Below are 13,203 nucleotides of genomic sequence, written 5' to 3' on the forward strand. Positions count from 1 at the left end.
GGAAGTGGCCATGGCTATGGTGAAGCAAAGAGCAGAAATGGCTTTAAATTGTTTTCAGAATGAGAAAAAGCAAGACAGAGGATTACCTAATTAAATGACAATGTCTGTGACTAATCAAGTATCTAAACCTGATATAGCTGACATGTGCTCCCTTTGTTGGCAATGGAGATGTTAACTGAGCCCCAGGAGGAATTCATCTCACCCTCATGCAAGACTAAATGAGCAAGACTGACACCAGTGAACTGCACTCCAGAAGTGGCTGATTCCTTTAGATTGTGAAAGGAGCCTGGGGTAAAAGTATTTGTTTTAGATATGAAGAAGTTTGGTGAAATCCCATCCTGCAAGTCCAAAGACAAAACTAATGAAGAATGTAGAAACCAAAATTGAGAGGAAAAGCTAATAATATTAGAAATCAGGAGCTCAGTAAAATTTACTAATAAAATACTAAGGTGAGGAATTATCAGCTAGAACTCAGCAGAATTATCTTTTACTTGATAATGTTGATTTGATAAAAAAAGTTAGTTCTGGCAAGGTCTACAAAACTAAACTAAGAGTCACACTTGGAGAAAAACTGTATGATAAAACAAAAATTGAGAAGTTAATTCAAATTTCCATAGCCCTCTACATCTATTTTTAATTATCACAATTTAGACTATTACAAGAAAATGAAAGGACAATTCAAGGTCAAATGACATTATTTTGTGAATTGTTGAAAGGGAAGGCAAATGGAAAACTACGGCTTCTCTGAGCAACAAAATAGTGGCTTAAGCAAATACTGTTATGTCCATTTCTTGGTACTTATTGAAGTATGGTTATTGAGTTGTTTCACATGCTATAGTAAATGCTTCACAGAATATTTCAATGTAATTTTCAGTAGCAACTGGTAATAACTGGATTTCATAAAACTATGAAAAAATATTAATGACTAATTTATGAAACTGATGTCAGGCTGGGGTTTTTCTCCTTCAACTTAATAAATGTACACAAGTTTGTAAAAACTTTGTCAAACTTACCACTGGTGACTCTCAGCACTCCCAGCATCCAGTTGAATAGCTTTTTCAGCTTTAATCTTTCCTGTAAATGGAGTACAGTATATGAAAGGATTTATTGCACTCTTCCACATTTTAGGTGACTCCCAAGAACAATCTGATTTACTCTAGCAGCAAAGAAATTGTTTTCTGTTCTTAGAAACATTGAGATGAACAATGTAACATCCTGGCTTTACTTCATTTACATAGTCATACACTTACATATAAGTATATATAAACTATACATGCAATTTTAGTATTTTCCTTTAAAATCCAGTTCAGATGCAGTTAAATCAGGGAAGGATTGGATCGGACTGCAAAGGAGGCCATCATGTCTGAAAGACTGAAGAGCCTTAAAAGCAGGTCAGACAAGCACCTGTCAGAAGAACCAGCAAAGCCATTTCAATGCCTTGGGTACAGGAATAAACTAGCTGAAGTTCCTTTCTAGCACAAAGCCTTCCCTTAAGTTCCACTTTTAACTGAATAAAGATGACAGTAGGTGATTTGATCAAACCCACGCCCCCAGTAAGAAGTTCAGATGAGATGCTTGCTGTTTGCAGTCTCAGCTGCAACCAATTAAGCTGCACTGACATTTCTGTACTGCAAGTTAACTTCATAAAAACAAAGAATAGCATACACAGTCCTCCTACCCAGTGGAATGAAAAATAACCATGAAACTACTGCCAGCTCTCCTGCAGTCTCAAGCCCTCTGCAGCACTTCCAAAAACTGAGATGAAAAAGGCTGCCACCACCCCCACTTCATGAGAATGAGCCAAACTAGACTGGTTACTCAACACCTAAGACTCGCTTTCATTCCATCATTCTTTATCTCTCCCTGTCTTCTGCTATCATTCATCAGCTGAGGTTACATGCAGTTACAGAATCACAGAATCTGCTGAGTTGGAAAGGACCTACAAAGATCATTGAATCCAATTCCTGGCTAGCACAGGACCACCCCAAAGAGTCACACCATGTGCCTGACAGCATTGTCCAAACGCTTCTTGAACTCTGTCAGGCTGTTCTGTGACCACTTCCCTGGGGAGCTGTTTCAGGGCCCAACTATACTCCAGTGAATAACCTTTTCCTGATATCCATCCTAAACCTCCCTGACACAACTTCAGTCCATTCCCTTGGGTCCTGTCACTGGCACCACAGAGATCAGTGTCTGCCCCTCCTCTTCCCCTCACGAGGAAGTTGTAGCTGCAACGAGGTTTCCCCTCAGTCTCCTCTTCTCCAAACTGAACGGACCAAGTGACCTCAGCTGCTCCTCATGTGGCTTCCCAACAAGTCCTTCACCGCCCTCGTGGCCCTCCTTTGGATGCTCCCCAATAGTTCAATGCCATTTTTACATTGTGTCACCCAAAACTGCCCCCAGCACTCAAGGCGAGGCTGCCCCAGTGCAGAGCAGAGCAGGACAATACCCCACCTTGCCTGGCTGGTGATGCTGTGCCTGATGCCCCCCAGGACATGGTTTTCCCTCCTGGCTGCCAGGACACTGTGGACTCATATTCAACTTGCCAGTGACCAGGATCCATGCTGCTGCTTCCCAGAATCTCATTCCCCAGCCTGTCTGTACATCCAGGGTTGTCCCATCCCAGGTACAGAATCCAACACTTTCCCTTGTTGACTTCATACCACTGGTGATTGCCCAGCTCTCTGGTTTGTTGAGGTTCTCTCTGCCCTCAAGGGACTCACCAGCTCCTCCCAGTTGTGTATCCTCTGTGAACTCGCTCTGTATCCCTTCCAGTCCTGTGTCCAAGTCATTTATGAAGATGTTGAAGAGCACAGGGCCGGGAATGGAGCCCTGCGGAACCCCCCTAGTGACAGATCCCCAGTCTGATGTCACCCCATTCACTGTAACCCTTTGTGCCAGGTCCGTGAGCCAGTTGCTCACCCATCCCATGATATGTTTATCCAGCTGTGTGCTGGACATTTTGTCCAGAAAGATCCTGTGAGAGACAGTATCCAAAGCTTTACTGATATTCAAAAATATTATATCAACTGGTTTCCCTGGATCAGCTAGGTGGGGTACTTTGTCATAAAAGGAAACCAGGTTTGATAAGCAGGACCTTCCTCTCATGAAGCTGTGCTGGCTACGATCAATGACTGCATTGACCTCCAGATGTTTTTCTATACCTCCCAGAATAATCTGCTCCATAACTTCACCAGGCACTGAAGTAAGACTGACAGACCTATAGTTGCCAGGGTCCTCGTTCTTGCCCCTTTTGAAAATCAGGACAATGTCAGCCAACTGGTCAGCTGGACCTCTCCAGATTCCCAAGACTGCTCAAAAATTATCAGGAGAGGTTTTGAGATGACACCAACTAATTCTTTGAGGATTGTTGGATGAATCCCATCAGGCCCCATAGGTTTTTAGGAATCCAGCTGAAGCAGCAGATCATACGCAATTTCCAGGTTGACTGGGAACTGATCATCCTTGCAGCCATGGTACTCCAGCTCAGGGTACTGATAACCTCTAGCTCCATCATCCATGTTGAAAACAGAGGCAAAGAATACATTAAACATCTCTGCCTTCTCCATGTCCCCGTTTGTGAGGTGACCATCCTCATCCTGCAATGGGCTGATGTTATTTTTACACTGCCTAATGCCATTAATACATTTGAAAAAACTCTTTATTGTCCCCCACAGTCCTGGCCAGCTTCAATCCAGTCACTGGTAAACGCAAAAGATCCAACAACAGAATTTACTGTTTTCATTTACTTTATGTCATAATCCTTACTGTGCTGTAGGATTTATGTACAAAGCCAAGTTGCTACTAAAGCAAAGACAGTATCAATTAAGTTGCTAAGAGAGTGCAAGTCTTCAGGAGTATTTAGATGACAAAAGGACTGGAAAAAGCAAGGACCTTGAACAAACTGAGGTTGACTGTGGAATATGTTACAACAGCATGAAGGCATCACACTGCCTTTAAGGATGACAAAGGACAGCTGAAACTGCTTTGTCAGTGACACTGTCACTGCCAACACAACAAAAAGTCAATGAGAGGTGTCACAAAAGACAAAATAACCCAAACTTGGGTTACACTTACAAAACCTGATTTGGTGTGGCAAAAAAGTTAGGGGCAATGGAGAGACAAAAGAAAGAAGTACTCTGAGATAAAGGCAAAAAAGATTATTTTAAAAACAGTGCCTTGACTGGAGGAGAGTGAGACAGTATAGAGAAGATGTAGGTTTTAATGTAAGAAAACAAAGGTCCAAAATAAAAAGGGAAACAAACTGTTCCTCTAGCCAATATCCATCCAGACAGTGAAAGAAAGGGCAATGATTTTAAAGGCTACCAAAAAAAAAGTGCTATGACGGAGAAAATTAAAATCTTGTAGAGATTAAACTGTCAAACAGGACATATGGGGAGACATGTCTGGAAGCAATCAGTTGTCACACACCACTTCTGTTTCTGGTCAACAGATCCTCCAGATTCATAGTTTCATCACCACAAAAGAGACTGCTGATATGAAGGAGTGCTCCCTGACCACAGGAAAGCAGAAAAACAAACCTTGACCCAGCCTCAGCATTTATTTATTCCTCTTGCTCTCCCAAAGATGTAATTAAGAAACTGTGCTAACAACATCTGGGAGTTTTCACATTCTGTATCCATCTGTTTCTCAACAAAATACAGGATTTTACAACCATCTGCAGAGACAACAGCCACCAATTATGACCAATTATACTTCTCTGCCACTGATTTTGGATCTCTCATTGAGGAAAGAATGAACTGAAGTTGCAAACTGTGGTGGTTTACTGTACAAAACATCATCATTACAGTACAAATGCTCCCATCTATTGAATCACAAATTCCTTATATTGGAAAACTTAACCAAAGTTCAAAGCATGTTTCACTACATTCATACGGCATCCTTCATAAACATTTTTCCTCTTACCATCAGTTACATATTTCCTCTTCTCCTCAGCATCAGTAGTCATTTCAAACAGATCTCCATAAGCACGTGCAAGCCTCCAAAGAAAGTCCACACAGTTTTCGTACTGAAAGCAGAGGACAGCTACATAATTAAACTGATCAGAATGTGATTTAAACAGTTCACTTTCACAATGCTAAAAATTAATAACATGCTTAAAGCACGTAATCAGAAGATGGAATAATTTTTTCTTAATTTTCCATCCCTCTACATACTACTTTTAGTTCATGTGGGAATCAATTGACCAATCTTCTATGGACAAAAGAGAATATAGCTTTTGTAAACACCCTAGACTGTCTAAAGAGGTTTTATTTTATAAATCAGTTTAAACTTCTCTCAATATAAACATTTACAAGGTCATCCAGCAAAGTACAACAAATCCCTGAACAAAGTGATGTGTATTTTCTTTAGGGAAGCCATAAGCACCACACTCACTCACAATATCCCATTTACTTTTCTTGGTATTCCAATATTCAGATGAAAACACAGTCAGAACTAATGCTTGCCAAACCAGAATAAAATGGTTCACTGAACTGAGCACTGCACATCAAACCACCTTTAATTTTTACCTGGAGTTACATATGGGCCCAGTAAAGCCAACGGAAAAATTCACATGAATGGTATTAGAAAGGTATGAGCAGACTAGATGCTCACAATTTCAGAACAGTAGGTCTGGTTACTACTTAATTCTACAGGATTTTCTCACACAGACTATTCCACACCAGCAGAAGTAAGTGTATTTTACATTGTAAAAAGCCCATGATCTTTCTTTCTAGGAAGAACTCCTATGTCAAACACAGCTTCAAGGTTATTGAATCCGAATGGGATATAAAATAGAAGAACACCTATGTCCGTCCACACAACATGAATATTGACACCACTCTGCAATACTGCTTTTTGACTGTATTTTAAAAATATGCTTGAAATTTCATGGTCCATTTCTATGTGCATTTTAAAGCTCTCAAAAGCAGAGTAAAGTATAAGTTAATAGCAACATAATATTAAGTTTACCCATAATACCTTGTCATCGTTCTCAAGCAGCAGTCTGAAGCCCTCCTTTTTATCAAGCTCTGAACCCTTGTGCAAATTGTCCACCTGCTGTAAAAAATTAAGTAAGTCTTCATCTTCTTCTGATTCCACCATGGTATCAGGTGATTTCATCCATCTCTTTTCTTCCTCGGAGTCTCCTTCAGAATCAGTATGAGCGGTAAGGTAACTAAAATCACAGAAAATAATAACCATTTTTTTCTTTAAAAAAAGGCATTGTTAAATAAAAAGCAAAAGTTTCAGAGTACAATTTATCCTGGTTGTCCAACTTTAAAGGATTTTTTATTAATTATATAAAGCTTATTGTTATTATTACAAAATCTTTATCTTCAAAGGGATAGCACAGTCATATTCCAAACATAACAGGTAAGTTAAGCTGCCTAATACTCCATTAAAAAAATGCAGATACATATTAGAAACACATGTAGCCTTGTGTTTCATATGCAGAACACCTGAAATCATTAATGTGTTTTAAGACATGCTCTGTAACCCTGAATAGGCCTCTTCAACTCTTTACCTCAATTTCCTTATTTTTTGAACAAGGAATGAGCTTACTAACCAAAATATAAGTGCTATAACAATCATTTATACAATATTTTCTTAAACACTTTTAAGATCTAAATACAAGCCAATAAAAATAACACCATTGTTATAAATTCTTTATTTCTCCTGAGCATTCTGAAGTTCAGAGTATCTGAAACTGGAAAAGAGCTTACATTGATTCGTGATGCTTAGTGCACAAGGCGGTCAAGGGCAAAGAAATACTTGCAAAAGCATAAATATCACACAGAGATAAGCAGGTGGCCTTCCTGTCCAAAGTGCTGAGAATATATTAGGGTACTCCAATTTCAAAGAGGAGCAGCTGATAGCATTGTTTTTTAAAAGCAGCCTTTTGCTTATGTACTAAAAATGGACAGAGAAGCCTCATCTTCTGCATTTCCACTTTTGAAAATATTGCTCTGGGGAGAAGTAATAATGGAAACCTATCAGCTGCCAGGTTCAGAGATTTTCTAAATGGTTACTACAAGTATGAAAAGCATGGAATGTACTATACACATTAAGTAACCAAATAATTGAAATAGACCATAACAGTCAGAATATTAAAAAATCTATTTATTTTTTCAGAAATATAACCAGGACAAAATGCTAGCAGCCAAAATGAAGGTTATTAATCATGGCTTTCAAATATTCTGTTTTCAATATGTTGCTTTCAGAACAGACGGGTGTATCAGAGCAGATACACTTCCAGCCTGTAAATGAACAAATGCTTATGAAGCTACAGAAGGGCTAGATGTGGCACAACAGTTTTGCTGCAAAATTAACCCAGTGACACCAGAAAGAGGAGTCAAAAATACATTTGGATAAAACAATATATACACAGACCATGTGTACATATTCAAACTGAAAAATACCATTGAGCAGAACAGAGATGGCAAACTTCGTATATTTCTACAGATTTGTTTTATAAAATCTTGATGATGCTGAAGTTGATGACACATCCTATGCTGTATCTTGCAGAGACTATATTCAGTCACTGAACATTTACTTTCATTTTCTGAAGCATGTTTAAAAACACAGTATATTGTTCTTTCATAGTTATTTTGAAGTGGGCACAGATATATATCATAGCTGCATTTGTAAGAGCCCCAACTTAATCAAATGTATAAGGGAGTTCCTGGGGAGTGGGACAATCTTTTAGCTCCAATACAAAAGTCTGTGATGTGAAGTAGGCTTGGAAAGTATCTTTCCTCACATGGTTTAGATGCTCCATTCCTCCTAAATGAAAGATAAATGCACTGAGGATCTGGGCAATTCCCAACCTAAAATAGGGACACTAGACAATATAAAAGAGCAACAACTAAGTTGCTGACACCCAAGCCCATTGGGCTGTCAGTCCAAACAAGCCCAGCAGAGATTTCCAGCAGCACTATATCAAATGTCATGACAAAACATCAAATTGAGGCCAAGCATCAAATTCACATGACATCAGGTAAGTAATATATTTATTGGGAGACTCACAGAAAAAGCATGAAGTAGGTTAGTATCTAACATACCATGTGAACCCATAAGGAGTTAATACAAAACAGCAGAGACAGCAGGGTCATGTCTTACCCATTCCTGCTCATCTCCACTGTACTTGCAAATTCTCTCCTAGCTCCTCTATTTACCTGCTTTATGAACCCTCGAAGTATTTAAATGTGGAACAGACCCTCTTAAACATTTATTAGAACATCATAAATTTCAATTTACTTGTTGGGCACTATCTGCCTTCAACAAAGCAGCTAATAGTCTTATATATCTATGCATTCTACAGCACTGAAATCAGTACTGACACAAACAGATGTGGAGATTCTTCTTAACACAGCTTAAAAACTCCAAGACTTCAAGGACTGATAACACTACTCCAAAAAAGAAATAAACAGAAAACAAGGAACAGTCATTATTGTTTGTTTTACAAATACAAAAGAAAGCTGCGATTTTACCTGGTATTTTCCTGCAAGAGGTTTTATCAGATGATCAACAGAAAAGTGATTTACAAGTGATAAACACATTGATCAATATTTGAAAAACAGAAGAATGTTTAAAAAATGTCCAGAGTCAGTGCCAACTTGTTGTCACCTTTATTACCAATAGATTTTAAATAAAAGAGAAAAACAGTGATAAGAATGTGAGGAGCAACGATCAACCAACAGGACTCAGTTGTATCACAATGGACTGTTCAAAGTTCAAAGGACAAATGGAAAGTGTATTGGAGACTCACCCCACTGTGGCTAAGCAGTTCAGTAAATCCCAGCACCCAGTACTGGATTAAAACAAGCTACATGGTGTAAAACACCCCTGTGGTATAAACACAGTTGGGTGGTTCAAAACCTGTGTTGGGGTGTCTGTAACTTGGCAGAGACTGGGCGTAACCAGATATCATTTGTTCACAACACTTCAGCTTTTACACAGATCAAATATTATGTCATCTCTCTGCCAACTTAAAAGAAAAACACAAGCTGACACAAACACCCTCTCATCTGCTCTGGCTAATTCCACAGAAAGGTGATTTTATGTCACAGATGGATCTGGATCAAATTTGTACTGTATGATTCAGCAAAGTGCATATCCATCAGTAATGATAAGTGGCTTTCAAGGAAAGGTTTGGCAAACTGGATTCTTAAGCCAACTGAAGGTTGCATTTAAAATAAATGAACAGTAAAATAAATTAGAAAATGCTAAGTGGGATGATACTCAGAAGCAGGCAGGGCAAATTTCTTTTCCTGTTGACTAAACTATTTCAAGGAAAATTCATAAATAGAGCATCTATCAGAAAAGAATTTACTGCAGTGAATCTTTCTGGTGCCTGATGCCAAATGCAATTTGAAGAGCTTGGATGCTGGGCCAGCTGAAGACAGGTTCCAAAATGACACTGATGTCCAGGGTTCACCACTGCCATATCAGGGAGGAAACAACTTGAAAATCACAAAGAGGAGAATTCAGTAGCATGTTCAATTCCAGGTGATCATCTAGACACAATTTATTTTATTTGTAAATAAATGAGTGCTTGTTACACATTCTCAAACGTTAAACATTGAAGTTTTCACTAGGACATTACTGGAACTGAAACAAACTAAAAAAAAAATAGAATACAGAGAAGCACAGACTAGAAACCACAGACTCTTTACCATTTAATGTCTCATCCATTCAGTGCACCTTCCACTCAGACTGTCATGTAAAAATATAGCTCATTTATTAAAACACGCGGGACATTTCTCCACTTACAGAAATACATAATTTTTGAAAGGCAAAACAGAAAACTTCTCTTCCCAAAGTGTTGAATACCAACAGTGACATTGAGAATATGCCCAGAGCAGATCAAAGCAGTGAGAGCCTTATCAGAGACTGTCAGCTTCCAATATTTAATGAAAAAACTAGGTAGTACTAAAATCTTTTCTGGAAGAAGTTTACAAACCTGAAACCAATGTAGTCATCCAGCACAAATCCATAAAACTCTTCAGATTAGTTTATCTGTCAATTCCCAGCATCTACCCATTTGTCGATTAAAAACAGAAGCACTTAACTCAAGCAAAATCCTATCTTCTAGATCATGAAATTACTGCTGAGGCAGTGAAGCACAATGCACTTTAGATGGGAGTATAGAAAGGTGAAAAAATGTTTTATCAGTAATGAAGAGCAAAATTTTTTTTCTGTAGTGCAAAAACAAGCACCTGAATGCACCATTGTGTGTGGAATTAGCCACAGAAGAGTATAAAACAATGCACATGGTGTAATGCCTACAGCATATGAGGCAGTGATGTAGAGTAACTGGAAAAAACCCAAGTGTTGCTATTGACCCGCATGGCCATGCACCAGTCATTAAAGTTACAGAAGACCTTGGAAAATGCTATGTATATTGCAACTGTACACATTAGGATTAACAATCTATTTGCAAGAGGAAGAAAAAAATACTATTTACTTAAATGAAATCAAATTATCTCAAATTTAGAGAAGATATGAAAATCAAACACATCAAGTACAAGGTGTTAATAGGAAAAAAGCCCACCTCTTTTCATAAGGGATTGAAAAACAGCATTGGGAAAGAACATAGCCAAATGACTAATGCTAACTATAACCTTGAATTATCTTCCTTGCTTCTGACTGTACACAAATACTTGTCAGAGAAGGCCTCTCTTAAGGACACACTCAATGCTCTTGCACACTATAATCACTTGTATTGGATCACCGCATCAGCTTCTTCGTCACACAGAAGAACCTGAACACACAAGTCTCCTTGGCTTGTTTTCAAACAGCAACACATCACTCCTGATCAGAAAACAGGATTTTCTCAAATAATAAATTATGACAACAAATAATAAATTATACGAACGTGTGGAATAACCCTTGCATTGCATCTGTGGACTTGGTAATTCGTAAACTGGTCCCTTTGCCTTATCTGCATCTCTGAATATTTTATTCATAACGTGAAGGCCTATGCAAACCAACCAATGGATGAAATAATCTAAGAAACAAAGAGAAGCAAGATGTTTCCACACCAGATGAAGGAGGACTGTGGTTGAATACTTATGCCAACCCCAAATACTTAAAATAAAGAACTGGTTCAAAATAGAACTGACAAGTCTTAAAATATGGTATCAAAATATAAGACTTGTGAACCATATGGGCTGGGATGTAACATAGAAAGAAATTCTGCTCACAGGAACTGGCAATGAATGTGGAGAAACTGTTAAATATAGAATTCCATTAATATGCAGCATGTTAGCTGTCTCCAGAATATTACAGTTAGTTGAAATATTTTGAAGAGAAAAGGTGACATAAGATGGGCAATTTACAGACATAATGCTGCCTACACAGACGTGTAAGACATGCTGAGAAGTAGCTCAAAAAACTCAGTTGCTATAAACATAGTATTAGTAAATTGCATGTAAGTATCTAATCTGATTATACCAAAACAAAGTTGTAATTACAGGAGATTAATGTCAAGACAAAAATATAGTGCCTCTCCTGGACTCCTGGTACACATCATTCCTCAGCAGGTTCCTCAACTCATGAGAATAAAAGACCCCATTAACTATAACGTGACTACAAGATGGGATCAAAATTACGAACTTTCCACCTGACTGAGTCAGTACTCTAAATTCCTCATGGTCACTTTCTGAGCCATCAAAGAGCGTATACAACAGCTCATATACATAAACATTGCCACTTGTACAGAGGTTCTCCCAGACTTAGTTCCATAGTACGCAATGCCTCTAGGCAGAACACAGTAATAACTCATCTGTGAGGCTGATAAAAAACAATTCTCAGGAAAAGCACATGAGCATTTGTACAGTTCGAACAAACTCTGTCAAAGACACTTTGCACTAGAAGAACTTTTAAAATTACACCATTATTCTGAACTTTGCCCCTCATTGCATAGCTATGTAGCAATACTGCATTAGTATTACCAAACACACTCTTAAAAAAGAATCTCTATTATGCTTGGCATTAAGCCAACTTCAGCCATCGTGCAGACTCAGAGATGGTCACCAAGAGTCTTCTCTGATCTAAAAACTGTTAATCTGAACGTTTGTAATTATTTTTCCAGAAGTATAAAATCTATATCAAACTTTTACTAGGCTCCTGTTTACAGTTTCATATAGGTAATGATGCAACTTGCACTGCATGTGTACAGTAGAATATGCAGATTATTAATAACTCACCCTCCTTCACTTTCTGCCTCCTCAGAGCTGGTAGTTTCTCTTGCACTAGGAGCTGTCTCTGCTTTTCTCCGCCTTGTTGCTCTGTGTGATGGGCTAACTCTCTGAACATCACCACTTCCTTGAAGCTCATTTCGAACAAGCTCTTCAAGTTTTGGAATAGCTTCTTTCAGAAATTCCACCTCTCTCTTCAGTTCGTCCACACTTAGTAGCAGGCCATTCAATTTTTCTAGTATCTGCAGTTGCCTTCTATGTAAAACCATTACTGCTCCTTGGTCATTAGGAGCCTCATTTGGCAAGACCATAGAATTAATTCTGTTACCTATATCCTGCAACCCTCGAATACGCACAGCTGCACCAGGCTTTCGGATCTTGCGGTAACAAACCAGCACCAGGCTTAATCCAGCAGTCCCTGCCATTATGCCCAGCATTAGTCCTCTGTTTTCGAAGGGAGACATTTCTGCAGGCTCCTAGAATTGTTAGACAACAGTAAAAGAGTTTAAGATGTTTCCCAGTGCTCTACGCAAGCGACTTGCTCTGCTCTGAAACCACGAAAGGATAAAGCAGAAAGAACTGCAGACACAAAGTTACACTTTTTGCAGGTTCTGCAATACGAGGCAGCAAAAACAAGACCAAAGTGGGTTTGGGGGTGTGAAGGGCGCTGGCACGTGGGCAGGACCGCAGCCTGCACTCTTAACCGTCCCGGCATCTTGGGATTTTTTTTGTTTTAATGCGAGAAACTCATATAATCGGATTTTCCGCCACCGCAAAGAGGCGGAAACCCAGCTGTCAGGCCGGAGCGCCGCCCGGAGGGGCGTCACGCCGGTCCCCCAGCCCCTCCGCGACCCTTGGGGTAACCCAGTCCACTGAAGCTGTTGCTTCCTCCTGGAATCAGGGTACTCCCATTCAAATGCAAATATATCCCACTTTCCTCTGCCAGTGGACATGCCCAAAAAGCATCTTTTAGGTCTATCACACTAAACCACTGGTGTGC

General features: G+C 39.1%; 1 protein-coding gene across 1 annotated transcript in view; it reads right to left on the minus strand.

Moving 5' to 3' along the window:
* Nucleotides 1–12,676, minus strand: part of RMDN2 (regulator of microtubule dynamics 2) — a 45,671-nt gene extending 32,995 nt beyond the window's left edge. The window contains exons 1-4 of the mRNA XM_005416249.2: nucleotides 12,213–12,676; nucleotides 5,983–6,178; nucleotides 4,927–5,029; nucleotides 1,014–1,074 (exon numbers count right to left, since the gene is read on the minus strand). Of these exons, the coding sequence (XP_005416306.1) occupies nucleotides 1,014–1,074; nucleotides 4,927–5,029; nucleotides 5,983–6,178; nucleotides 12,213–12,667 (815 nt within the window). The 5' untranslated portion in view covers nucleotides 12,668–12,676. The remainder of the gene's footprint in view (nucleotides 1–1,013; nucleotides 1,075–4,926; nucleotides 5,030–5,982; nucleotides 6,179–12,212) is intronic.
* Nucleotides 12,677–13,203: the final 527 nt, after the last annotated feature.

This window comes from Geospiza fortis, unplaced genomic scaffold (assembly GCF_000277835.1).
Source record: "Geospiza fortis unplaced genomic scaffold, GeoFor_1.0 scaffold41, whole genome shotgun sequence".
Taxonomy (NCBI): Eukaryota; Metazoa; Chordata; class Aves; order Passeriformes; family Thraupidae; genus Geospiza; species Geospiza fortis.